This window comes from Macrotis lagotis, chromosome 3 (genome assembly GCF_037893015.1).
Source record: "Macrotis lagotis isolate mMagLag1 chromosome 3, bilby.v1.9.chrom.fasta, whole genome shotgun sequence".
Classification (NCBI taxonomy): Eukaryota; Metazoa; Chordata; class Mammalia; order Peramelemorphia; family Peramelidae; genus Macrotis; species Macrotis lagotis.
Genome location: NC_133660.1, coordinates 55,293,020 through 55,320,963, shown reverse-complemented (window position 1 = coordinate 55,320,963; position 27,944 = coordinate 55,293,020). Strand labels below are relative to the sequence as shown.

At 37.1% G+C, this 27,944-nt stretch overlaps 1 protein-coding gene across 3 annotated transcripts in view; it reads left to right on the top strand.

Moving 5' to 3' along the window:
- EGF (epidermal growth factor) overlaps positions 1–27,944 on the top strand; it is a 139,743-nt gene that overhangs the window by 93,576 nt on the left and 18,223 nt on the right. For 2 of the 3 annotated variants that reach the window (XM_074228712.1, XM_074228710.1), the window contains 7 exons: positions 3,033–3,149; positions 7,217–7,333; positions 8,637–8,762; positions 13,731–13,853; positions 16,609–16,744; positions 21,867–22,031; positions 27,197–27,356. In XM_074228712.1, coding sequence (XP_074084813.1) covers positions 3,033–3,149; positions 7,217–7,333; positions 8,637–8,762; positions 13,731–13,853; positions 16,609–16,744; positions 21,867–22,031; positions 27,197–27,356 — 944 coding nt within the window. The remainder of the gene's footprint in view (positions 1–3,032; positions 3,150–7,216; positions 7,334–8,636; positions 8,763–13,730; positions 13,854–16,608; positions 16,745–21,866; positions 22,032–27,196; positions 27,357–27,944) is intronic. The other variant, XM_074228711.1, reaches the window with a different exon arrangement.

Here is a 27,944-nt window from a genome sequence, read left to right as displayed (position 1 = left end):
CATCCTCTTTTATGCTTACCTTTGCATAAGTCACCAAGAAGCAACATATATACTGGCATCTTCAGAAGATCATGTCACTTTTTTTCCCTTAAAATTTTTTTTGTCACTTTCTCCAAAGATGTTCCCTATTTTTTCATCTTTTATAACAAATATTGGTCCATAAGTTGTAATTATCGTCATCCCAGGCCTATACACAATTGCTGCATTCCAAAATGATAGTATATCTGATGATGATGTATTTTCACCTGTTCGATCAAACAAGTCATTTATTAATCCACTACTGTGTTCCAAGAACTGTGCTAGGCAGTAAATATGCAAATATACTAATGTAGCAAACTCTATTTACCAGGAAATGGCATTTTAGTGGATGAGGCAACAAAGTCATCTGCAGAATGAACATTAAAAAATACAAACATATACAACATTGTTGAATACAAGTTAGTTTAAGAGGGAGTGTACTATACATAGGGATGGGGGGAGTGATGTGTCCAACCCAGGGACTGTGGGTTGCACACAGTCCTCAAAGCTCATTCATGTAACATTTTTACATTTTTTTATTATTATTATACTTCTTGGTAATATGGGTTATTGCAGTAATAAATTATAGTCATGTTGAAGTCATAAACAAAAAATAACATTGTAGTCACAAATAAATATTAAATTCTATATGTGACCCTTGACAAGTTTTTGTGGGGCAATGCAGCCCAAAAGAGATAAAAGGTTGGACACCTACTACCAATAGCCCATATAAAACATATGTCCATGGATCTCCAGTAAGGAGTTCTGTTGTAGAGAATGGGCACATGGACTGAATCTTCAAAGACACCAATTCTTTGAGATGAAGGTGAGGAGGAAGTGCATTCCAAGCGTGGGGCAGAGTCACTGCAAATACCTAGGAATAGGAGATATAATATTACATGTGAGGATCAGAGAGAAGGCCAGTTTGACTGAATCATAGAGTTTAGGAGGAAGACTAATTTACAATGAAACTGAAAACACAGGCTTGACCAATCTGATAGTGATTTTGCTAGACTGATTTTCAGAAAGCAGAAACCATTTTGTTGCTGCGATCATTCTTTTTTAAAAAATTTAAATATTTTATTTATATGTTTTTCCAAATACATGTAATAGTAGTCTTTACCAATCATTTTTTTGGCAAGGTTTTGAGTTTACATTTTTTTCCCTCCCTTCCTTCCTCCCTCATCCCCCAACAGAAAGTAATCTGATACAGGCTCTACATGTATAACTTAGAGTCATATTAATATACATAGATCCATATTAATCATGTTGTTAAGGAAGAATCAAATCCAAACAGAAGTAAAAACATTAGAGAGAAAAAATGACATAATACATAAAGATGATTTTTAAAAATAGAATATTGTAAGTTTTGTCTTCATTTAAACTCCACAGTTCCTTTTCTGGTATGGATGGTAGTCTCCATCAAGAGTCTTTTAGGGGCAGCTAGGTGGTGCAGTGGATAAAAGCACCTGTCCTGGAGTCAGGAGTACCTGGGTTCAAATCCGGTCTCAGACATAATAATTACCTAGCTGTGCGGCCTTGGGCAAGCCACTTAACCCCATATGCCTTGCAAAAACCTAAAAAAAAAAAAAAAAAGAGTCTTTTAGAATTATCTTTGATTGTTGTACTGCTGAAATGAACAGGTCCATTGTAGTTAATCATCAACCCAATGTTGTTGTTAGTGTGTACAGTGTTCTTCTGGTTCTGCTCTTCTGTTCAGCATCTGCTGAGGTCATTCTTGAAGACTTTCCATTTTGCTGAAACTCCATTAACTTGAGAAACCCAGGGTTACCTTCTTGTCACAATGAAGCATCAGAGAAGAATTTTGTGCATCTTAAAAAACAACAACTCTTTTTTTATGCTATTTCTGAACTTAGATTGGGCCAAATTGAACTGTTCTCATTAATAATGCAAAAAGTCAGCTTTGGAGTATAAGAATCTATTCAGAAGAAGGGGTTATAGGAACCTCAGAAGCCATCTGGTCCAAAACCTTCATTGTAAAGTTGGAGAAAGTGAGGTCCAGGAAGTCAAGTGATTTGCCCAAGGCCACCCAAGGTGTAAACATCAAGGACTTGAATGCCAAATCCTTGAATCTAGAGCCAGTGCTCTCTCTGTCAAGCTGTCTTGATAACAGTCCAAAAAATTTATTCACTCTAACCAAGCTTCTGAGGGATAGGTAGAAAAAAACAAAGCAAATGTGATAGATAAGTGGGGGAGGAATATGTGTGGGGAAGGGATTCCATGTCAATGTTTTTTTCATTTTCTTATATGACTTTCTAAAAAAACTAATCATGTATCTTAGTTCACTGATTGATAATTGTACTGCTCCAAGAAAGATCAGAGAATTTATTTTTAAATTTGAATCCTTTAATTTTTTTCAATCCATACTTATCAAAGTAGAACTCGGCATGCTGATGAACAGATAAGTCTATTGATGAATTTACCCTTTAAACAATGCCAGTAATTGAATTTTCAACCTTTGTCTTAGTTGTTGAATTAGGAAATTTGTGTAGATTTTTCTGCTCATGGTTTGGGGGTGGGCAAGTAATAGGGGACTGTGAAGTACCAGAATAAATCACATTGGGAATGCCTCATTCCCAAATTTTAAATAGGGGAAAATTAGACTAAAATAAATATTAAAGGCAGTGTTGAAGAAGAAAGGTCATAACAGAGTATACTAAAGGATGAAAATAAGTGAAGAGAACCAGTCCCATCCCTTTGTTTTGCTGATAGGGAGGCTATGTTTATCAGGGACAGCTTATTGCCAGATGTTCAATTTAAAACCATGGTCATTCATTACTAGTAACTAGTTGTATAATCTACTGTATGCCAGTCTAGTTCCATTGTGTGTTTGAAGAGGTTCCAGAAAACCCAGCCCAGGGCTGTTATCCTAATTCACTAGATATACTTGGAGTATGCGCTGTAGTTACAAGCAAAATTCTGCTTTAAATACCAATAAACGAAATGCTTCTTGTATAAAAATGATAAACATTCTACTTGCTATTTTCTAATAGCCAATGAAATGCATATAGACAATGAAGTAATAGTGGAAAATGGGTTGGGAAGAACATTGAAAAATGACACCAAAGAGCACCCCAAACATGGACTAGTAGCTGAAATCCTGGTTTCAGGTAAGAACAATGAGTTCTCTCTCTCCTACCTTTGGTCCATATATAGACCATTTAGTGATGAAGATAGACTATGTGGTGTTTGGGTGGAAAAATGATAAGAGCATTAGACCTGGAAGCAGAGGACCTGAGTTCAAATTCTTGCTCTGTTATCTATTACTTGTGTAACCCTGGGTAAGTCATTTTCTTCTTCTAGGCTTTAGTATCCTCAGTGTGAAAAAAAATGAAGGAATTGGACCAGATTTTTTTTTTTAGAGGCTAGATGATTTTCAAGGTCCTACAACTGAATTTTTCATCAACATTAATTAATTAGCAATGAGGGCACCAGATCTGTGCTCCTGAATTTCTGAACTCATATTCTTTTGTTCCCCTGACTTTTCTTTCTTTGGAAGTCAGGTAATAAACCTGACTCATTTATAGCCCATGTGGGAGGTTATAGTCTTGAAAATCCTCCAGAAAGAAATAGTGCTGAAAACAAAAGTGAAAAAAAAAAGAGTGAAGTCTGTTTCAGGTGATGATAGTGCCAACCACCCACATCCCTAGTTTATTCTCTGCCACAATTTTGTTTGTCATTCTCAATACTTGTAGTAGTTAGAGGCTGACTGCCAAATATGAGCTGATGGGATTCACAAGGTATAAATATTGATCCTCTCCATTTCCAGATGGCAGAGGAAGAATAGAAATGGTTTGGGAATAACCTGGCACCATAGATTAAGTCAACCCATTTTGCAAAAATTTAGAATTTTGTTCCATATTCTGCCCTTGGTCTACAGACCATTGGAAAGCTATCAAAACCATAGTTCTCAAAGAATTTCACTTTAAAGATCATCCACCAGATCAACTATCAATTTGGGAGTATGAACTATCATTCTTACCTGTTACTGCTTGACTTTGGTAGGAAAAACATAAAAATGAGACCATGGGAAGATTGATGTTGCTCTTCATAAGACAGAAATAAGGGTATGCCCATTTAAAATTTAAAAATTAAGGTAGAAGAAAGAGGAAAGGAACAAGAATTTATTAAGTATCTACCATGTACAAGTCACTGTGATAAATACTTTGTAAATATGAATCATAATTTACAAATAGGAATTATACATTAATAGTAAGAGTAGAAGTAGAGGCAATATTATATTATGAGCACTAATATTACAAAGGACTAACCTAAAGACTGTGAGAATCATTTTATAGAGATGGAAATTGGGTTCTGGAATCACAAAACCTGGGTTCAAATCTTCCCACTGATACTAACTATGGGATCTTAAGGCAAGTCACTTAAACTCCTTGGATTTCATTTTCCTCATTTGTGAAATGAAGAGGATTAGACTAGAATGTTAAGCTTCAGTAGCAAAACAAATTAAAATATACTTGAGAAATGTTTAAAAAATAAAAATTCAACAGAACACAGATAATGTTACTTTGTGGCTTTTTGAAGTCAATTTGCTCTCTATTTTGGGCTGCTAGTTGGGACAGTGGATAAAGCACTGGGTATCAGCGAATCAGGAATGCTAATCTTTGTGAGTTCAAATTCAGCCTCAGATACTTACTGTGTGACCCTGGGCAAATCACTTCACTGTGTTTGCCTCAGTTTCTTCATCTATAGAAGGAGCTGGAGATTGAAATGGCAAACCTCTCCAGTATCTTTGCCAAAGAAAATCCCCAATGGGGTCACAAAGAATTGGACCATGAGTAAAATGATACAACAACAGCAATAATAGCAACAACAATAACACTTTCTATTTGAGTTTGACACCATTTGACTTAGATGACCTTGATCTCTACATCCGTGGTCTGGTGTTTAGTTGGGAGGTTACCCAAGTATCTCAGGCTCTGTTTTGTTTGTAATATCTAAGTGTCTTAAGAATAAGGGAAGAAGGCAGCCAGGTTGTCACAAGTATTACATATGATGCAAAATCAAGAAAGATAGTGAGTATTAAAGAGTTGGGAAACAGAATGTCAGTAGACTTAATCTCATACATTGTGAATAAAAGCTGTAAAGAAGTTTTTCCTGAATTCAGTCCTCTATTTGCCTATATCACCCTGCACCCTTGACTCTTGTTTTTGCCTTCTGGGGAAAAACTAAAAAAAATGTAATTTATTTTCCATTTGAGAGCCATTCAATTATTTCAAGAAGGCTCTGCTAACTACTTCTCCCCACAGCAGGTTTTCTCTTATCCAGGATAAGATCTTACATTCTAAAATGAGCCAGGAAATGGGTTCCACCACAGATTTACTATATGATTTTGGGCAAATGACTTGACTTTACTGGGCTTCAGTTTGTTTAATGCTAGTACTGCTCTGGGCTTCAGAACTATGTCTCTACTGTTATACCATTCTGAAAGTCCCTCAGTGCTCAAAGCCTCCTCATCCTGAAACTGGCTACCAAACTTGCATCTGGCTCATCCTGGAATATCCTCCCACCAGGATCCACCCCATTTTCCATTAGTAACTTCCTTCTGAAGTGTTCATTTTGTGGATAGGCTAAGTCTATCTTCATTTCTTTCCCAGATCTGTTAGTGTTTTCTGAATTTCAAAATCATGCCCCAGTGCAGGGGATTTTTATCTTCTCCCATCCCACTCACTTTTCAGCTTTTCTTCTTAACCTGATTCTCAAGTATCATGGAATTCAAGGCTCTTCACCCTCCTCTGGACATGTCCAGTTTAACATTGCCCTTCTTAAACAATGTTGCCCAAAATAGAGGATTATATAGTGGGAAGGGAATTTAGAAGTCATCTCATTTAAAATCCCCCCCCCCCCTTTTACAGATGTGAGAACTGAGACCCACAGAGATTAGAGACTTGCCCAAGGTCTTATAGGCAGTACCTAGAAGAGTCAGTATTTAAACTCAACTCCTTTTTCTTTTAGTTTTTGCAAGGAATGATGTTAAGTGACTTGCCCAAGGTCACACAGTTAGGTCATTATTAAGTCTGAGGCTGGATCTAAACTCAGGTCCTCCCAACTCCAAGGTTGGTGCTCTCTTCACTGCGCCACCTAGCTGCCCCTTAAATTCAACTTCTAAATCCAGTCTCAGACATGTAAAAATTACCTAGCTGCCTTAGCAAAAACCTAAACAAACAAACAAATAAATAAATAAATTCAACTCCTCTGATTCCCAATTTATAGTTCTTTCCACTGTAATATTTCTCAAAGTTTTTTTTTTTTGTTACAGCCTCCCCAAATAGCTAGGCATAGTTATATTTCCTCTAACAGTAATAGAGGAGCTGTTTTAATATAACTAGGTTCTAGAATCTATGATTCTGGTGGATGTTCTCACTTCCAAAGTGAATCCACATTTCAGAGATTGATTGTATTAGTGAGTTGTTGGAGAATCATCCCTTAGAATGTTGCTTCTGTCTGCTGCTCACAGTTTTACTCTTGTCCCCCGAGGGAGTTGCATTTCCATGGAGTATGAAACAAGATGATCTCTTTACAGTATTTAGCTTGCATGGTTTATGACTCTGGAAAATGCCTTGAGGTTTGCAAGTCACTGCATAAATCTCGATAATGAATATGTACAGTGACATTCACATTCTAATTTCCTGTGTCATGGCACATATGATTTCAGTAAATTGAGGATAACACTTTTTATGGTTGGATTTTTTTTCCATGTTAGTACACAAACCTACTCATTATATTTTAAGCTTATTTGCCTTTTATTAGGGGCCTAAGAATTATATTGGTTCTGTCCTAGATTGTGGATTGCCAACAGAATACTGAAATTTTTTAAATCTGAGTCCATTTATTCTTGAAAGTTTGCCAAATTATAGTTAAATTTTTTTTTTAGTGGACTCACAAAGCTTCTTGGACACTAGATGGTTTTTTAAGTACCGATTTCATGAATTGCTTGTAAATAAATCAGAAACATATACCTTACAATTCCCTTGACCTAGACAAACCTTTTAAAAGTCAGCAAGTGCTTGTGGGGATAAAGAAAACCATTTGGAGTTTAGCCTTCCTTGGACTTGGGCAAGAAATAGAATCCTGAAATATTTGGTAGGATCTGAAACATGAAAATTCATTTTCTCTTTAAAGACTCAGGAATACTCTGATGGATGTTGTCTGTTTGCAGATGAGGATGGTTGTGCCCCTGTGGACTGTGGTGTGAATGCTCAGTGCATTTCAGAGGGAAAGGATGCCTGGTGTCAGTGCTTGGAAGGATTCACCAGGAATGCAACTTTATGCTCTGGTAATTCCAAAGACTAAACAAATAGATCTAGGAACATAATGTACCTTCTCTTTAACTCTCACTAAATTAAAATCCTGCCTTCCCAAACCATTAGATCTAAGACAGTTTCTTGATTATCAGATGAACAGAATAGAAAACAAAAAAAATACAAGAAAATATTAAAAGATGTGCAATTATTTTGTCACATTATTTTAAATAATAATAATAACATGATTTTAGACTATGAATGCATATAATAAGCTTTAACAGAAAAGTCAGTAAATAGCATTATCAATAAAAGAGTCAACACAAACATAATTTAAAAATCATCTTTTCAGATTTATTTTTCAAGAACTCAGGTAACAAATTACTGTTCACACTAATTTGTGTTGTATTAATTTCTAGCTTGCATTGGTGACCTCAGAATGTATATTGTCATTCACTGGGGGAAAAAAGTCAGTGGAAGGGATTGACAAAAACAAAGTGAACATTACCTTTAGTACTAAAATTTATTCATCCATATAAACTTCCTGAGAGCAGAAATTAACTTGTTTTATCTTTATATTATGGGCAGTGCCAGACTTGGAGTAGGTAGACCTGAATTCAACCTGGCCTCAGACACTTAGTAACTGTGTGTCCCTAGGCAAGTCACAATGCTGTTTGCCTCAGTTTTTTCATCTGTAAGATGAGTTGGAGAAGGAAATGGTAAGCCATTCTAGCATCTCCCAGTGGGGTCACAAAGAATGACTGAATGATTAGCAAAATCTTTGTATTACTAGTGCAGGCAAGTGTATAATGAATAGAGAGAAGACTGTAGAACCAGGAACGACCCATGCTCAAGTCCTACTTCTGACCAGACAAAAATTGTGTAACTTTGGTTAAGTCACAGAACCCCTCAGTAACTTAAGTAACTCTATGACTCAGTTGCAGAGAAGGTGCTACCTGTAGTAAGAGGAAGAATTTCTTCACCCAGAAACTCCTTGTGCCAAAGAAATCTAGTGCTTTTCCCAGTTCACTGCTTTAGACACTTAATGATGCTTATTGAATTGCATGGGAATATGGTATTAGGACTCATCATCATCATCAGGCTTTTCCCTATCAATGAGCTATCAAGGTCTAGTCCAGAGCCTCTTCCCTCTTAGAACTCTTATCCAATCCAATATTTGAGAACCACATGCAAATTTGTCCTAGTTGGGCTAATTCTAGGCCCAAGCTTTGGAATGCAGTTTGGGACTATGAATTGTCATATTAACTTCTTTTAAGTTTTAACCATTTATCCCAGGGAAGTTTCTATATCTTATCTATTAAATTATTTTCCTCATAGATATTGATGAATGTGAAATGGATAATGTGCTCTGCCAGCCAGAATCATCTGAGTGCCTCAACACTGAGGGTGGATATGTCTGCAAATGTTTGGAAGGCTACAGTGGAGATGGGTTGAACTGTTATGGTAAGGAAGGAGGAGAGTTTGCAGAAGAAATAGTAGCAAAGGGATTATCCTGGTAGGAGGGTGAATTAATGAAGATAAAATGACTGAGATTGACTATACCTCAAGATGAAAGAAGACAATGCATTTATGCTGACATCTCTGAGTTACTGGAAAAAAAAAAAGGAGATGGGAGTCTGCCTACTATTACACAGTGAATAGGATTCAAAAGGCAACTGGCATTCCTCCCTTCTGCCTTTTGGATTTTTTTTTCTGAGGTTTGAGTAGCATTAGTGACTTATCAATATACTCTGCCTTAGGCTGTCTGTGGATTTCTCCCTTTCCCACTGACACTTCATTTGCCAGCTGAACTAGAGGGAAATTTGGAGCTGCTGGAGTTTTATTGGAAATTGCTGTGGTGCATATCAATGAGGAAGGGTGGGGCTCTGTGGGAAAAACCATCTAGTGTTCTGGATCAGTTAAATAACTCTGAGGTTCAAGCTGCTGACATTTATGTGCCACTAGAGGACATTTAGGCTCGGTGGAAAGCCACTTCTGTAACCACTTTCTCTTCTGCCAGAGTTTAGGTGGGGCCTGGAGCTTTGTCAATTCATTTCATGACTTGCCTTTCCGTGTCACTTGTTTGTAGCATTACCCCACAAGTGAAGACCTGCCCATAGCCAGCCTTGTCAAGATGAAACGTCCACGAAACGTTCACTTTCTTTTAGTCTCTCAGCTTCTATTTCCCTCCTTTTTTTTTTTGAAAAGAACTGTTCACAATGAGGGACTGATGTGATGATGAGGAACTGTGACATGAACATGAGTCCTAGCATCTCCCAGATATCATGGGGGGAAAGTCAAAGAATCATCAGCCCAACCACTAATTTTCCATCTTAGGTGGGTTTAAATTAGACCCTTATCAGATTAATTCCTGTGGAGACCACAGGCATTTATAAATGCTCTTTTGAGCATGTATTTGGCGGGCAGTCAGGGATATGTCATGGCTCTAGTGAAATAGATCATAGATAATTTAAACAAACTGGGTTTCTATTTAATTTCCTTTGATGAAAAAGAAAGGAATCCTTTCTTGGCTAGTTAAAACTCTCTGAACTTGAGGTTCCTGCTCATCCCCAAGCCTTTTAGTCAACAGGCTCTTTCCAGGGGTGGCCACACACATGATGTCCCAAGTATTCTCTCTTGTAATACTAATCTCCAACCACCAAACAAGAGAATAAACTGGCTCATCTCTCTTTTTTTTTTCAGAAGGGCTCTGGGAGACCATCTAGTTTAAACCTGTTCCTATTTTAAGGATGAGGGATTGAAATTTGTGACTCAGTCATCAAGTAAAAGCATTAGCAGGGTGACATTTGAGCACAGGTCCCTTGATTCCAGAATGAAGGCTTTTCCCACTGCCTTATACTGCACCCTATCAGGGTTTTTTCTTTTTCTTTTCTTTTGCCACAAAGAAAAGAACATCTTCTCTCAGAACCTTAATGACTATTTTTCACATGGGGAAAGTAAAGCTAGAAGAGAGGAGGCCAGTAAAAGGGGTCAATTTATGTCATTAGTTGAAGCAAGGACACAGAGGTAAGCAATCAGATAGTCAATAAGTATTTATGAAGAGTTTACTATGTGCTAGTCACAGAGAAAGGCAAAATCATAGATTCTGCCCCAAAGAAACTTACAGTTTAGTTAGGGAAGACCACAAAGTTATACAAGCAAACTATATGTAACATAAATGGAGGAAGGGAATAAACGTTTATGGAGTGTCTACTATATGTCAGACTCTTTTCACCCTTTTAGAGTTTAGGTTGTTGTTATTGAGTTGTTTCAGTCATGTCTGACCCCTTGGACCCTATTTGGGGTTTCTTGACTGGAGTAGTTTGTCATTTCCTTCCCCAGCTCATTTTACAGAAGAGGAAACTGAGGGAAACAGTTTGAAAAATTTCCTTGACTAGATAGGAAGTATCTGAGTTCAAATTTGAACTCGGGTCTTCCTGACTTCAGGTCCAGTGGCTCGATAGCTATCAGCTGCAGGTAAGATCAGTGTATGGTATGTGTTTGGCAGGGAGGGTACAAATAACTGGGAAAAGTCTCCAATGGAAGAAAACATCTGAGCTGAGTCTTAAAGGAAGCCAGGGAAGCCAGATGGTAGAGGTGAGGAGGCAGAGTATTGGGAGGAAAGCCTGTGCAAAGTCAGAGAGTGGGGAAATGAGCAGTGGTGTTCCAGAAGGGGACTGCTTGGAGGGGGAGTAGAGTGTAAGAAGGATCTTAAGATAGACAGGCCCCAGAACATAAAGGACCTAAAAAAAAGTAGGAACTTTCCCAATGAAATCTGAATCAACTTCTGATTTTGAGAGCTAACTGTAGATTGAGGGATAGAACCAGAATGATCACCTCTCCACTGTTATTAGAAGCAAAAATTAGACTGGGAAAAGCAAGATATGTGAATATATACCAAAACTTTTATTTAAGAGTGGTCAGATTGTTTGATGAAAGGCAATAATAGTACAGTGGACAATTAGAGCCAGACTTGATATAAGGAATCCTGGGTTTAAGTCCTGGCTCTGACACAGTGACTAGGCTATCCTGGGCAAGTCATTAATCTCTCAGTGTCTTAGTACTGTGCAGGTAAATATGTTGATCAAGGAGGTTACCTCAATGGGGACTTACAAGCCAATGAAATTCCAAGTTCAATTAAAAAATCTTTTGATGAGCAAATTACTCTGCGAGTCCGACCTTGTCCACAGCTGCACAGTCTGTTATGATAATCCCTTGGGAAACAAAAATAGGTGTGTGGTATTTATTATTTATTTTGTCTAGAACTAATTCCTTTCCCATAATTGATAATTTATTCTCAGAGAAGGGTGAATTACTTTAGCCAAATTAATGTTCCTTGAGCTTTTCTAGTAATACTGGATAGGATAGGAACATGTCTTAAGACATGGAGAACTTCTAGGAAAGAAACTTTAGAATTCTCTTGCAAATGTAGGTGACCTATGAACTCCATCTTCAGTTAATTTAAAAGGTAGAAATACATATGAAAAAGTGGTAAAAAAACTTTAAGGAGTTGAAAATGGAAAAAGGAAACACAATGTCACAAGATAGGTTGAGCTAGAAGACATCTCAGACCACTATCTCTTACCCCATCATTTTTTTTTTCAGGCCTGGGAGTTTACCTGACCTGCCCAAGCTTACCCAGGTTCTTAGAGTCAAGGTTCAAACCCATCCATATTTAATGTCCTGCCCTTTTACTATGCCAACTTGTAATAGATTTTTCCATTGCACTCCCCTTCAGTCAATAGCTTACTAGACTGGAGTCTGGAAGACTCAAATTTGACCTCAGATATATACTAGCCATATGACAAGTCACAACCTCTCTGTACCTCAGTTTCCTCCTTTGTAAATTAAAGGAAATGGGTTTGATGACTAAGGTCACTTCTAGCGCTAGATCCATGATCTTGAAATCTTTTGAGGGTGTTACAATTTAAATTCAAAATCTTGTTTAGGAATGAAAAAGGCATCCAGTTAGTAAATTGTTGGTACAGTTATATAGTCTCTAAAGCTTGTCTCTTTTATATTTAGATAATAGTTTCTAAGATTAATTCTACAATGACAGGTACCAGGAAAAATTCAGGAATTGACTATATGTTTTTTAATTTTAATGCCTTAATAATTCAGTACTCCTGTGGTACAGTTACAGTGGTAACTGTGGCTTAGATACTGTCTTAAATAAAAACAATTATGAAGCCATAGCAATACGTTTACATTTAATTTCCTTGAAGTTTTTTTAAAAAGGAAAAATGATCATTTTGTATCTTGATCTATTATTAGAATTGAATATAAAACTAGGAATTGCATTTCTCAAACACTTATCATTTGGTTTCTCAAGAAGACCATGTGACAAATTTAAAATTAGCTGTTTTTGAGGAAAGTATAGAATTTTTCAAAATTTTTATGGTATAAAATTATTTTAAAATCACATTTTAACTTTAGCTGTAGAGAAAGCCTGAGTCATTTCAATTTTCTTATTTAACCTTTGGCATTCAAAGAGTAACTCGGTCTCAAAAGTTTTAAGCAGATGGAAACTGAGGCCAATTATATTATGAGAAAGTTCAAGCTAAAGCTTAAACATTTCTTTAAGGTAATCGTTGCTCTTAGAAAATTATATGGAATTAGTTTTCAGCTAGATTGGTCAATTTGGAAAATGATAGTATTACAGTTATTTCCATAACCCCCATGTCTACCCTCTCAAGTTTCAAAAGTTAGTTTTATTGTCAGTGAGGGGAATATGGTTGAATTCTACAATTTAGAAGGAAAATCTTGAATTTCTGGAAAGGACCATATGTTTCTCTTATAGATGATTTAAGAATATCTTCTGCACTCAATAGGAAAGTGCATTGTGATTTCTGACTCTCATTACTTAGAGAGATTTTCTTTATATATCTCTGAAGAGCTTTAAAATTGCCATCTTTGATATACACATATGTATTTATTTCAGTGAAGAATATATGTGTACATATGTGTGTTTCTGTATATTCAATAGCTCATTGAGAAATTAATATGAAGGAAGAGATTTTAGAGGGTTAAGTAGCTACTTCAACTCCTGGAAATTCACCTACAAATTACATTTTTGTCATTTCTCTCTTTTTCTCAACTCTCTAATAGAAAATTTTCACCTTCCCTCTTAAACAGTTAGTAGCATAATTTCCAGAATTCTGTTTGCACTTAAAGCCATTTCAGCCCATGTGCCCTTGTTTTGAGGAGAAAGGCAGTAAATTCATATGAACAGAGGGCAGATGGACTATATCTGAGTGGCTCACTCTTGACCTTGGTTTTGTTTGTGTGTTTAAGGACAAGTTCAATTGGAGGGAGTAGGATAAAACTCTCTGTTGAGTTCTTCTCAGAATGTTACATTTTTCTAACGATGTCTTCCCTTTTCTTTTTCCATATTATCTCTTTCCTCTCCTCTGACATCCACTTCATTTGAAGACATTGATGAGTGTGAAATGGGAATGCACACATGTGGAGAAAATGCCATCTGTAAAAATACAATGGGGGGCTACACCTGCATCTGTTCTAATGGTGCACCTGGGTCTGGATCTGTCTGTCCTGGTAAGTTAGTGGGTGGTCCAGAGAGGAGATGCTACTTAACTCAGGGAAAAAAACTTCATGAGTGGTATTTCCACTGAAGGTTCCGGGAATTACTTGGTGTTGTTAAGCTGCATTCTCTTGCTATCCTGCCTAAGTTGGTTCTGGGCTTGAAAGATTCATTCCAAGTTGCCTTAATTTAATAGTGTCTGGAGTGAATCTCTTTTATTACTTTGCAATACTGCTAATCTCCTGATTTGTAATGTTGATGTCAGAGTCTGCTACAATTCTAGGCAGGTCAGGGGAATTCATCTAAGCTCCTGAATATCCTTTAACATGAGAGTTGCTTTAATGCATTAAAAGAAAGGGTCATTCCTAAACTTTCTTTTCCCTCTTACCTGAAAGGGTGTTTCTTTATTTGCATGATTGTTTCAATTTCATAGAATTTTTCCTCCTTCCTTGTTGCTGTAGAATATTCAACCTTGACCTTTTTTGTTTTTTCTTCTAAAAATAATAATAGCAGTAATTTATTCACCCATCCATCCATCCATTTGCCTATTCATTCCACAAGCATTTATTAAAAACCTATAGTATGTCATGCATGTTGGTACATTCTGGAGATACAAAGACAAAAAACAAAACAGGCCCAGCCCTCGAGCTTACATTCTTTTGAAAAGAACATGTACATCTATGTAGGACATTAAATATGAAATATATACAAAGCAGAATGACAAAGTAATTACAAAGTAGGTTTTTTGGAGAAGAGGTCTAGCCAAAGTGGGGGAAGAATCACGACAAGTTTCCTATAGGGGGTTGCATTTGAACTGGCCTTTAATAGAAATATATCTCCAGAAACAGAAACCCCTTTTATGGGTCACACTTTACCTCCAGGAAACTCTGGACTTGGTTCTGGAGAAGGAGAATTTAATCAAGAAACTTCTTGCTCCCCCCTGCCTGTCTTGACCCTCCAACTTTACTAGTGTGCTTCTAGCTGTACGAGCAGATAAACTCTTGTAGAAGAAAAATTGTGAACTGGCTTCCCTGTGTCTCTGTGTTTCTAACACCTTACCGTCTCACATAATCTCCTCTTCTTAGAGGTGATGAAAAGGTGCTGGCATTTCCAGTTACCTTGCAGAAATCTCAACAAGCTCCCCCAACATTCCTTTCAACTAAGTGCTCTAATGCTTTTCCTTCTAAAAAGAAGGAAGCATGTGATAAAATAAATTCATCAACTTATCATTCTCTTTCCTTTCTGTCAAAGCTATTGTTTTTCTAATTTTAAGGATTCCCGAGTAGTCTAAATAGTTTTAAGAAGAAAGCTTGGGGGGGGGGGGTGAAAATATCCAGGAAACTGAGACCAATATGATGGAAAGAGGGCTGGATGTGATCCAGAGGACCTGGGTTTGAATCCTTGCTCTTTTCCTTTTTGATGTTGGACAAGTCAATCCATCAATAAGCATTTATTTAATTTTAATACCCACTCTGTGCCAGTTGCTATGCTATGAAGTGGAAATACTTCTTAGAAATATAAATACAAAATATAAAAGACAGTTCCTGCTCCCATGGAGTTCACAGTCTACTCGAGGAGACAACATTCAAACAGCTATGGACAAACAAGTCAAATGCAAGATAAGTGGAAGACAATCAACAGAAGAAATTGGGGGGGGTCAAGAAAGGCTTCCTATAGAAGGTTGGGTTTTAGGGGCTTGAAAGAGACCTAAGGGGGAGAGCATCCCAAGCATGGGGGACAACCAGTGAAATGTCAGGAGTCTGGAGATTTTTTTTTTGAGCAATTTTGAGGAATGGGAAAGGAGGCTAATGTTGCTGCATCTCAGACAGCATTGGGGAGAAAATTGTTTCACCCTGTTTTCCTATAGAATGACTAGGTTCTAAATCTCCAATGTTATTGTAAAAGCTCTTGGCACATGGTATGCATAATACTTCTCTCCTATAACTGGGGATTGACTTTTCCAAAGAATTATTTTCTTTGGCTTGTATAGAAACAGCTACTATAATTCTTGGGTCAAGTACTCTATGGATGTTTATTAAGTCAAGAACAAATATCAGTTTTGAGTGAGCTTTTTGAAGTTAGCTCTCATCATACCCTAGTAATTAAGTGCTTTTTTATTAAATAGATTTTTTTTAGGGTTTTTTTTTGCAAGGCATGTGGGGTTAAGTGGCTTGCCCAAGGCCACACAGCTAGGTAATTATTAAGTGTCTGAGACCGGATTTGAACCCGGGTACTCCTGACTCCAGGAACGGTGCTTTATCCACTATGCCACCTAGCTGCCCCATAGATTGTTTTAATCATGGAAATCAAAAGTTCTGGTTTCAAAATCCAGATGTGTTCTGTGTGACCTTGGACAAGTCATTTTGGGCTCTTTGAGTCTTAGTTTCCTCATTTCTATCATGAAAGGAATCAACTAGATGATCTTAAAAGTTCCAAATCCTAGGATTCTTTGAGTTCAATGAAATGAAATTAACTTGATGTTTTGGGAGCTTCATCTGACTTTTATCTGACTGTAGAACACTCTAGGACAAAATAAAAGAAAAAGTAAAGAAAGACACTACAGGTCTGGCTGAATTGTGATTAACATTAACTTTTAGAAGTTGAAGGGTAAGGTTTGGGTGAACAAGTGAAACTGTCATCATTGTTAATATTTCAGCTGATATGAAAAAGCTATTTATTGTAAACTAGCCACCCATAATTGTGCCAAGAATGACAATCATTTTTGAAGATATCAGGGTCTAAAGATATTTTTGAAACATTGTCTTTCAGAATATGTTCAGCCCAGGGATGATGCTTTCTCTCTCATCAGAGGCAGGAATTCAGAGTGTCCACCATCATATGAGTCGTTCTGCCTTCATGGAGGAGTGTGTATTTATGTTTCACAGCTAGATACCTATGCATGCAAGTGAGTATGAGCCTCTGTTAATTATAGCTTTCTGAGGGAGCACCTATGCAGTACTGAAGCAAATTATCTTTGAGGGAATTTAAAAAGCATTCTGTCTCCAGGATATCTACTGCCATTTGATCTGAGAAAGTCTCCATTGAGATGTCTCCAATCCAAGAAGTATATGCTTTTCTCCAGATAATGGGCTATCAGCAGATCTCACACTCCTTGCTCATATTTGGGACCTTAGCTTCATAGGGGAACTCATTAATACTGCGACATTTCTTCCAGAAACAAGGGAAAGAGCAGTCAATAGGTATTTCTAGTTTTACAAAGAGTGGTGTACAACTTTACAATTGGGTCATTTTGCTTTGAACCCCAATATTTAAAGTCTCATCCTCCATTTTCCCAATATTTAGATTTTCAAAGCTGGGCATAGTTACTCCTGCTGCTTCTCTGATCCCTCCCCATTCTCCAAAAGGATTTCAATCTAACTGTGCCTACAGAAATGTGTTGTAATTCAGAAACAAGCAAGTGTGAACTTGAACATTGTGTTCGAGGAAATGCTAGCAACTTGGCAAGCATGCCTATTGCATTCACTTTTGAAAACTTATCCTTTTGTATCTTTATATATTTATTTTGAAATAAAACTCTAGCTCTGGGCCAAATTTGACTGTTATCCAACTGCCTGTTTTTAAGGTAGCATGGGAGATAGGCAAGAGGGGAGAGAGAGCTCAACTTAGGCCATGGGTTCCCTTGGGTCTCTGTATCCTTATTTGTAATTGATGATATCCCAATCTCACAATGTTGTTCTGAGGAAAATATGTTATAAATACTTAACTATTATATGAATGTGAATTAGTTATTAATTTTGGCTGGACTTATTGATAGCTTTGTTATTGTATGTTAAGTGCTTTGAAAACCTTAAAACCCAATTAATGTCTTTGAGTCTTTGATATGTTCGTGTATTGGGGTTCTCATCGATGTCAATAATATCTCTCATGGTACATAGTTCTACCCACACATTCTTTCTCATCCTGGGCAATTCTTGTTTATACCATTCCATGGATCTTTCAAAGGGGAATCTGCCCATTAGGTTGGGGCTTTTCACTAGATACCAGCTTCTCAACTTTTTTATTCTCAAGACCCCTTTGCAAAAGGATCTTTCCAACTTTCTAAAGAACTTTTATTTCTGTGGATCATAGCTTTTGGAATTTACATTATTGGAAATTAAAACATTTCAGTGTTATTATGAAAATGATTTTCACCCTTATAAGTCTCTGGTACATATTATTTTAAAAACCACTGTTCTAAATATATTATAAATATATATATATATATATATATATATATGTATGTATTAGGGGGAGCTAGATGATACAGTAGATAAAGTCTGTAAGCTCTGAGTTCAAATTCAGCCTTTACTAGTTGTATGATCCTAAGTCATTTTGCTTTAGTCTGCCTCAGTTTCCTCATCTGTAAATGCAGATAATACTAGAAGCAGGGGTTGCTGTGAAAATCAAATGAGCTAATATTTCTTAAAGTACTATCCAAGCCTTAAAGTGTTATATAAATTCTAGCTATCATTATTATATTTATATTATTGTGATAATTATTATATTGATGTTTGAACACAAAGAGGGCATTCATTTGTTATTCTTCATTCTAACTATATGACTGACACCTCTATTTTCAGTCTCCCTATCAATATCCCTTTCTCAACTCAGGTAAAGATCAATCACATATAAATATTAAGTCAACCTTTGTTTGTCTCAGTTTTGTTATCCGTAAAATAGGAATTATAATTGTACCCACTTCCCAGGATTATTGTGAGGATCAAATGAGATAAAAATTGTAAAACACTATGTGCCTGGCATTATATAGTAAGCATTATATAAATTCAGATTTTGTTATTGTTATTTTTATTATTATTATTAACATCACCATCATCATTACTATCACCTCTTTGTCAAAGGAGAGAGAATATGCCTGACTATTTGATCTTTACAAAGGTTAGTACTGAAGTACATGAGAGAATATTATTATTGTTTTATGTTAACTGTCAATGAATAGTCTCATCCAGATCCTATTACTAGTGAAGCTATTTTTGCAAATCTTTTGCAAGGATGTGAATGCTCTTGAATTTCACATAATAGGAATCTGACAATAATAATGTTCAATTCTCATGCATGCTGCTGAAGATGAATGACTAATGTAGAATGCCGTTTCTCACATTGGTATTTATATTTATGCCATTTTCTTTGAAATGTGTCTAAGATATAATTAAAATCATTATCAAGACATTGAATACTACCAGGCAATGCCTCATTAAGACCTTCTTCAGGATAAGAACTTTGGGATAACTGCTACCTGAAATGAATTCTGAGAGTTCAAACCAATACTATTACACACTCCCAAGATATTCTGAGAGCCTCCCAAATCTGTGTGAAGAGCCAGAAGTATGTTCTAATGGCAGACAGTATCTTTTTTATTGGCTGCCAAGCACTACCTGGGAAGCAAAAGTACTCATAGAGAACCAAGGACCCAAAGAAAGTGTAGAACTCTTCAATAGTAATCTCTCTTCTTCCCCTTCTTGTTCTCAAGGAGGGAAGGATGTGGGAGGATCTTTGCCCATCCTTCCAACAGAGTCTTCCTTCTCATTCAGAATCAATTCCAAGGCAATCAGAATATTTTAAAGATTTTAGGTTTCAGTTATCATCTGTCTAACTCTCGGCTTAGACCTGAGTCCTAGAGAGGTTCAAATGACTTGCTCAAAAATTACACAACTAAATTAGCCATGCAACTAGTTAGTTTTAGCTATGGACCAAAACAGAGATCTCCCAATTCCCAATCCAGTGTTTTCCCCATGACAACATGGCATCTTTTTCCATATGTGGCGTAGGTAAACACTGACCTTGATATCAACTTGGACTCATCAGGTAGTCTGACTCAGATCAAGCAGGAGTAGCCAAGAGCCAAGTAGAAGAATTCAGGAGGAATTTGAATTTAATTGATGTGAAAATGTATTTGAAATACATTTGAAAATGTATTTTTTTTCTCATGCTTTTTTTTTTGGTTGCAAGGCAATGGGGTTAAGTGACTTGCCCAAGGTCATACAGCTAAGTAATCATTAAGTGTTTTAGGTCACATTTGAACTCAGGTCCTCCTGACTCCAGGGCCAGTGCTCTATCCACTATGCCACCTAGCTGCCCCTTTTCTCATACTCTTAGATGTGAAAGTAACTAACTTAGCTCTAACTTTTAGACAAATCATTTAAATCCCCCTGGGCCTCAAGTTCAGCCCAAGGAAATTAGGTAGATTATATATATGTAAGTCCTTTGGGGACAAAGAATGTTGTTTATGTAATTCTAGTGCCCAATGCAATACTTGATAATGTTCTTTTAAATGACAGAACAACATTAGCTTGATCCTGTATGTGTAGTTTATCCCTTCCACATCTCAAAGGTTTAGGGGCATAGTGGCCCCACTATGTGGAAAATCTGTACAAAATTGTTAGGACCTTTCTTTGTACCGGAGAAATAGTCTGAATTATTATGGTATCAAAAGATAAAATGTCATTTATATTATATATGTATGCATTTCTGAATTTCTAGACTTTTTCTGTGTTGTCTCCTGGCCTTCGTATGTCATCTACAGTTTCTGCAAAATGCCCTACACATTCTCCTTTAATTTCTTATGTCGATCCTTCGTATATCAAGATGGTGATAGGGAAAGTTGCAATGTGGAAGGAAAAGCTGCTTATTCATAACAGAGAGAGGGTGAGAGAGAGCTTTTGTCCAGTAGATGGCACCATGGTGTCATTAACGAAATTTAAACACAAAGGAGGAAATATTTTGGTAAAATATCCCACAAATGGAAATGTTCAGTGTATATATATATATCTGTGTGTGTGTGTGTGTCTGAGAGAGAGACAGAGACAATGACAGAGACAGAGAGATCTCTCGTAATTTGCCTTCTTTCTTTTTCCTCCTTGGAGTTAATTATTGGAGGAGTGGGGTCAATGGAGTTGGGGATCTTTTTTCTGAGGGTTTGTCAGTCTGTTTGAATTTTGTACCTACTTTTTGGAGACTCTGTACTAACCACTAGGGATTGAAAGAAAAGCAAAAGCCCTGATCTCAAGGAGCTTACATTCTAACCAGGAATTCAACATGCTAAGCAATTATGCATTTTATTTGCAATAGATCGCATAGGCTCTACACTCACAAACACATACCCTCCCCCCCAACCCATCCTTCCGCTCCCCCACCTCCACCCCCATCCCCATATAAAGGCACAAACAAGATAAGTAGGAGATAATCGCAAAGAGAACTGGGAAAGATTTTTTGCAGAAAGTCTATTTCTAAGTCTTGAGAGATGGTGCTCGAGGGGGTTTAGGTAAGGAAAGGAAGAAAAATTTATTAAACCCCATTTTATAGGCTACAAATGTTACTTCGTTTGAGCTCCCCAACAGCCAAGGGAGTTAGTTGTTATTTTTATTGTTGAGTTCTTTCAGTCATATGAACCCATTGGAGTATTACTGCCTCCCCTCCCCCACTTTACAATTGAGAAAAGTGAGGTAAACAGGTTATGTGACTTGTTTAGGGTCAGGTTTGAGATTGGGTCTTCATAGCTCCAGATCCAGGACTCCAGACCCTGGAACTGCTATTGTCACAAGGTATTTAGGTTCCCCTTACTGTGTACCATAGTCATTGTCCTTCTCTTACTTAGCTCATAGATGGGGTTGGGGAGGATTCCTCTGCAATTCTTCCTCTTTCCTTGCTCTGCTCTGCTATTTCTTTGCCTGCAGGGAGTGTGGGCTAGTTTTTATGTGTGGCTTTTCAGGATTTTAGACTAACAGAAGCTGATCCTTAATCGATACCTTCTAGAGATGGAATGCAAGTAATTCACTGTCAATCCCAAGGCAAACAGCCAGAACCAAAAAGCCCTCACTGGGTTAGCTTGTAAATCTCAGCGGCCTTCCTTGATCCATGATGGATTTCTAGGGTTGGGGGCCTGGGCTCTGACCAGATCTTGCTCCTGGCCACCATGACACTGATGGTTGGGAAGTAAACTGAGAGGGGAGGAGAGGGTAGCAGGAGTGCCCGGAGGAACTGTTATTTTTCTGATCATGTGTGTGTTCTAGATGCCTGATCGGCTACGTGGGAGAGCGCTGTCAGCACAGTGACCTGGAATGGTGGGAGATGCGGCGCGTTGCACAGACAAAGCAGCAAAATGTCACCGTGGCCATCTGTGTGGTGGTGCTGGTTCTGCTGCTCCTCCTGGCATCGGGGCTCATTTGCTATTTCAGGTGAACCTTTTGTTCTTTCAGAAATTCAGAACCAATGCTCCTCTTCTAATCAAGGCAAACCACGCTTGCTCAACTGAATGGGCATGGACTACTGAATTAGCTTTCTAAAATTCCTAGCTGGGTGACCCTGGGCAAGTCACTTAACTTTGTTTGCCTCAGTTTCTTCATCTGTAAAGTGAGCTGGAGAAAGAAAATCAGCATTTTTTCCCAAGAAAACCCTAAAAATGACTAAAAAATGACTGAACAATTGCCATGTAGAGTGAGACTTTTGCCCAGGTTGTACAACCAGTAAAATCAGAGACTCAACCCTTGTCTTCCTGATTTGTAGCACAACTCTCTACCACTAGACTATACTGCATTCTATCATCATCACCAACAATTATTCTTTAAGAACCCATCCTTCAGGGACAGTGAGGTGGCTAGGCAGTTAAAGCACCGCCTCTGGAGTCAGGAGGACCTGAGTTCAAATCCATTTTCAGACACACCTAGCTTTGTGACCTTTGTGACCTTGGGCAATTCACTTAAGCCTACTGCAAAAAGACAAAACAAAAAAATTGAACCCATCCTCCAGATTTAATAAACTTGGCACCCATTCTCTGGGAAGGTACAGTCAAAGACAAAGACAAATGCAAACTCATTTGAGTTTAAAAAAGTCACAACTGTATGAATACAGAATGGGAAAGATATGAGGTCCTACAAGCTCATTAAACAGATCACTTTAGATGGGGGTAGTTAGGATAATTAAGAGACTTAAACCTCATGCCATACAAGGATGGATTAAAGGGACTGGAAGTTAGCCTGGAGAAAAGAAGATTTAGGAGAGAAAGGCTGGGTTATATTGATAAATGTTTAACTCCACCCTCCCCCAAACCTTTACTCATGATACATTTTTTTTATTTTTACAAGACAATGGGATTAAGTGATTTGCCCAAGGTCACACAGCTAATTAAGTATTACGTGTCTGAGAGTGGATTTGTACTCAGGTCCTCCTGTCCCCAGGGCCATTGCTTTATCCATTGCACCACCAAGCTACCCTTGCATGATACACTTTTAAGTTTACTCTCCATTATTAACATTTTCTACTTCACCTTAAATCTAGAAAATCAACAAAATAATAAATCAATCCTTGATTTGTAGCATTTGCCAATTTCTTAGGTATAAATGCTCACGCTGAAAATCAAACTCTCTACTTGAACCTAGGAACTGATTCTAGCACATCTCTGAAGAAAGGAAATAAATTATCAGGTATTTGAAGGAGGAAAAGTCTTAATTGTTTTGCTTGTACCTAGAAAGCAAGATTAGTAGCAGAATGGACACTTCTGTAGGTTTAGCATATCAACCCATTTACACTTAGAGAGAATGGTTCTGTTCTGCACAGAACAAAATCTTCTTCATAGACAGTCAAATCACCCCAATGGGGTTGGTAGATATAACTAGGGCAGTGAGATCCTGCCCCACAGTAGAGATCCAAGTAATATTGGGCATCATCTTTTCTTTGTATAATGTTCAGTTGCTTTTTTTTTTTTTAGGTTTTTGCAGGGCAAATGGGGTTAAGTGGCTTGCCCAAAGCTACACAGCTAGGTAATTATCAAGTGTCTGAGGTCGGATTTGAACTCAGGTACTCCTGACTCCAGGGCCCGTGCTCTATCCACTGTGCCACCTAGCCACCCTTCAGTTGCTTTTCTTAGAAGGAATATCAAACAGTGAGACATTCATGATCCTTGATGGTCAGAAAGAAAATAGATTATATGCTATTGACTTTGTAATAGCTACCTCTTCCTTTCCATCCACCCCCTTCCAAACTAACAAACCAAAAAAACCCCCAAAAGTTTGGGGAGAGAAATTCCAGTCTATAGGCTTCTTAGAGTAATTAACTTAGTAAGGGACTTTTCTTATTTAATGGGTGAAAGTATATTAAGCTATGGTCACAGTGCCACTACATTTCTCATGTTCTATTGACTATTTCAGAGCTCTGGATTTAAAGCTAATTGCAAATCAGTCTGTTTTCTTGACTTGGGATTTGAAAACTAAAGCAGTTGAATGATGTATATAAGAAAAATATACACATAAAGACTTCTTCAGCTGCCCTCACACAAACTGGATTTGTACTACCCCTACCTTTGTGCCAAAGGTACGAGTAGAGAGGGGACTGTTTAAGTAAAAGGTTAGCAAGTATCTTTTTCCCCCCTTTTTTGTGAAATAGATCCCTCTCTCTGTTTTTCTCTCTCTCTCTCTTTCTCTTACTCTTTTATAAGGGTCATTCTGAATTGATTTTCTATGCTTTATCTCAGTAGAACTGCTCTCACCTCAGTAATAAAATTTTTCATTTCATTCATTTGAATGAATCTGTACCGTAGCCCTGGCTACATCGTTTATGTAAAACTGAATCTAATTATTTAAGCTGCTCCTCCCCTCCCTCAATCCCTTTCCTCTGCCATCACTGAAGAACTAAGATCAGCATTGACCCTGAAATTGCAATGTATTTACTTTGAACATGTGAATTCACAAATCTTGAATCTAAAATTGGAAAGGTACCTTAAGTCATCTAGCTGAATCTTATCATTTTACAGACAGGTAAACTGAGACCCTGGGGACCTGGAATGACTTATCTAAAATCATAAAGGTAATAATCATCAGAGGAAGGATTGGAGTCAGGTTTTCTGACTTCAGAAACATGACTTTTCCTATAGTACTATAGGAATTTTTTTTTCTTAAATTTTATTTATTTAAGGCAATGGGATTAAGTGACTTGCCCAAGGTCACACAACTAGGCAATTATTAAGTGTTTGATGACAGATTTGAACTCAGATCCTCCTGACTCCAAGGCCAGTGCTCTATCCACTGTGCCACCTAGCTGCCCCTTTTCTTTTCTTCCTTTAAAAAATTATTAGGGGGTGGCTAGGTGGTGGCCCTGAAGTCAGTAGTACCTGAGTTCAAATCCAGTCTCAGACACTTAATAATTACCTGGCTGTGTGGCCTTAGGCAAGCCACTTAACCCTATTTGCCTTGCAAAAACCTAAAAAAAAATTATTAGTAGTTTTTATCTTTATATTACCTACATTTCTCAATATATATATATTTCTTCTCTCCAACTTCTAGAGATTAATTCTTTATAACAAAGGATAAAAAAAGAAATGAGGCAGTTTAAGGTGGCATAGTGAATAGATTACTGGATCTGGAGTCAGGAAGGATAATTTTCCTGAATTCAAATCTGGCCTCAGATATATCCTAACTGTGTAACCCTGGGTTTAACCCTGTTTATCTCAGTTTTATCTCACCTGTAAAATGAGAGAACTGGAGAAGGAAATGGCAAATCACTCTAATGTTTTCACCAAGCAATCTCCAAATAGGGTTGCAAAGAATCAGACACAATTGAACAAAAACAAGAAAAAGAAAAGGAAAAGAAATAATCCAGCAAAATTAACCAACACACCAACCATATCTGACAGTATTCCACACCCATAATCCTATATATCTGTAAACTGGGAAAAAGCTACATTTTCATTTTTTTCCTTTGGGATCTAAGGTAGGTCATTACAATTACAATTCTTTTGTTTTATTGTTGATTTTTTCCTTTTACATTGCAGTAACTGTTAGTTTTGATTTATTCCTAGTTTTGATTACTTTGCTTTGCATAAATCCATATAATCTTTCCACACTTCTTTGTATTCATTGTTTCTTACAGCACAGCAATATTCTATTATATCCATGTACCACAATTGATCTAGTCATTCTCAATTGAAGGCTATTCTATTTAGTTTCCATTAAAATTCGAGTTTCTGGAGGATGGGGGACCCTTTTTTTCAGTCTTTAATTTCACCATTGCTTAGCATAGTTATTGGCACACAGTAAGAAAGGTAAAAAATATTTTTAAAGCCTTTAAAATAAATCATTGACCTACTTGTAGTATGTGCCTGGCAGTAGGATCTCTGGGCTATGGAATTCATTTCAATTCATTTCTAGACTGTTAAGCAGTAGTTTTTCTCTAATTCCCAATCTCCCTCTCCCATATTCTTCTCTCAAATTAAGGATGTTTTAGAGTCTAAATTAGATAAAATTATTTCTGCAGAGCAACATTACATAAAGCATGATTACTTCATATTTACATATCATTTTCCCTGCAAGTAAATCAACATTTGGAACCATGGAGTTGAACGGCAGAAAACCACTGGTCTTGGAATTTTTAAAACCTCCATTGGGATGTATTTCTGCTCTACTCATCTTTGAGAATAGTGATTTAGGATCTTTGGTTCTCAGTTTTCTTCCATGTAAAAGGAAGGAAGCAAGCAGTTATTAAGGGTCTATTATGTACTTTATAAATATCTCATTTTATCTTCATAAGCCTGGGATTTTTTTAACCTGATTTTATAGTTGAGGAAACTGAGGCAAAGAGAAGTGACTTACCAGAGTTATACAGTTTGTAAGTATCTAAGGGCAAATTTGAACTCAGGTTTTCTAGTCTTTTTTTCAGATCCGTTCTGCTATCTACTTGCCTACAACAACAACAACCTTGTGAGATAGGTGCTATCATCCCCACTATACAGAAGACAGACTGAATGACTTGCCTAGTGGCATAGAATTAGTAAGAGTAGGAGGCAGGGTTTGAACTGAGGTTTTCCTCACCGCAAATTCACTGCACTATCTACTAGGTCGCTTGGCTGCTGAGAACAATGATTTACCAAGTGCCTATTCTTCTCTATGAGTAGTAATGGTAGTGGTAGTGGTAGTGGTAGTGGTAGTGGTAGTGGTAGTGGTAGTGGTAGTGGTAGTAGTAATTATAGTAGTAGTTGGGTCAGGAAAGGATGCATGGAACAGGTATTGTCAGAACATATCCCACAGAGAGATATAAGGATTTGAGAAGTAACATCAATCAATAAACATGTTTTACCCCCCTTATGAATAGATAAGACCTGTCCTAAGTGTTGAAGATACTAAATCAATCTGTCAACTACAATTTAGTAAAGGTTGGAATGGTCCAAACACCATGCTAAACATGAGGGGATATAATGAAAAAGTATAAACAGTTCTTGTCTCCCAAAGAACTTACAATCTTAATAGTGGAGATATTATCTAAACTGAAATAAAGTTGTGACTCTGTTTGATTTTGTTTGTTGGTTGGTTCTTTTGGAAAGATGTTTCATTCACTATGTTCGCTTTTGTCACAGGACTCATAAGCTCCATAAGACGAATCCAGCCACTGAAATGACCAGCGAATCTACCGTTGCCAGTACCCCCGCAGAGGCTGTGATCGTTCCCAATCACAAACCTTGGGTAATTCCAGATTCAAAAAGACCAGGAGGGGAAGGAAGTCAGGAGAACCAAAAGGTCACTAAGAATTCATTTTTGATCATTCATCCAATAACTCTTCTCTTAAATAACTGTTAGGACCATTAGGTTTTCATTCTGAAATTTAATATATTTTATTTCTACCCCTTTCCCAATTACATGTAAAAATAATTTTTAAACATTTGGATTTTTTTTAAGGTTTTGAATTTGAAACTCTATTTCTCCCTCCCTTCCCTCTCCCCTCCTTGAGACAATAAGCAATCAAATATGAGTTATACCCATGTAGTAATATAAAGCATTTCCACATTAGTCATTTTGTATAAGAAGACTTGAACACAAGAAAAATAGAAGGAGAGAAGAAACAAACAGGAATTCTGTTCATGTTTGTCTGTATTCAAACATTATCAGTTCTTTCTCTGGAGGCAGATGGTATGCTTCATCATTAGTCCTTTGCGATTATCTTGGATTATTGTATGGCTGAGAAGAACTAAATTATTTACAGTTCTTCAGCAAATAATATTGCTGCTACTATGTACAATGTTCTTTTGGTCCTTTTGACTTCACTTTGCTTTTGTTCTTTTAAGTCTTTCTAAGTTTTTCTGAAATCATCCTTCTTGCCATTTCCTA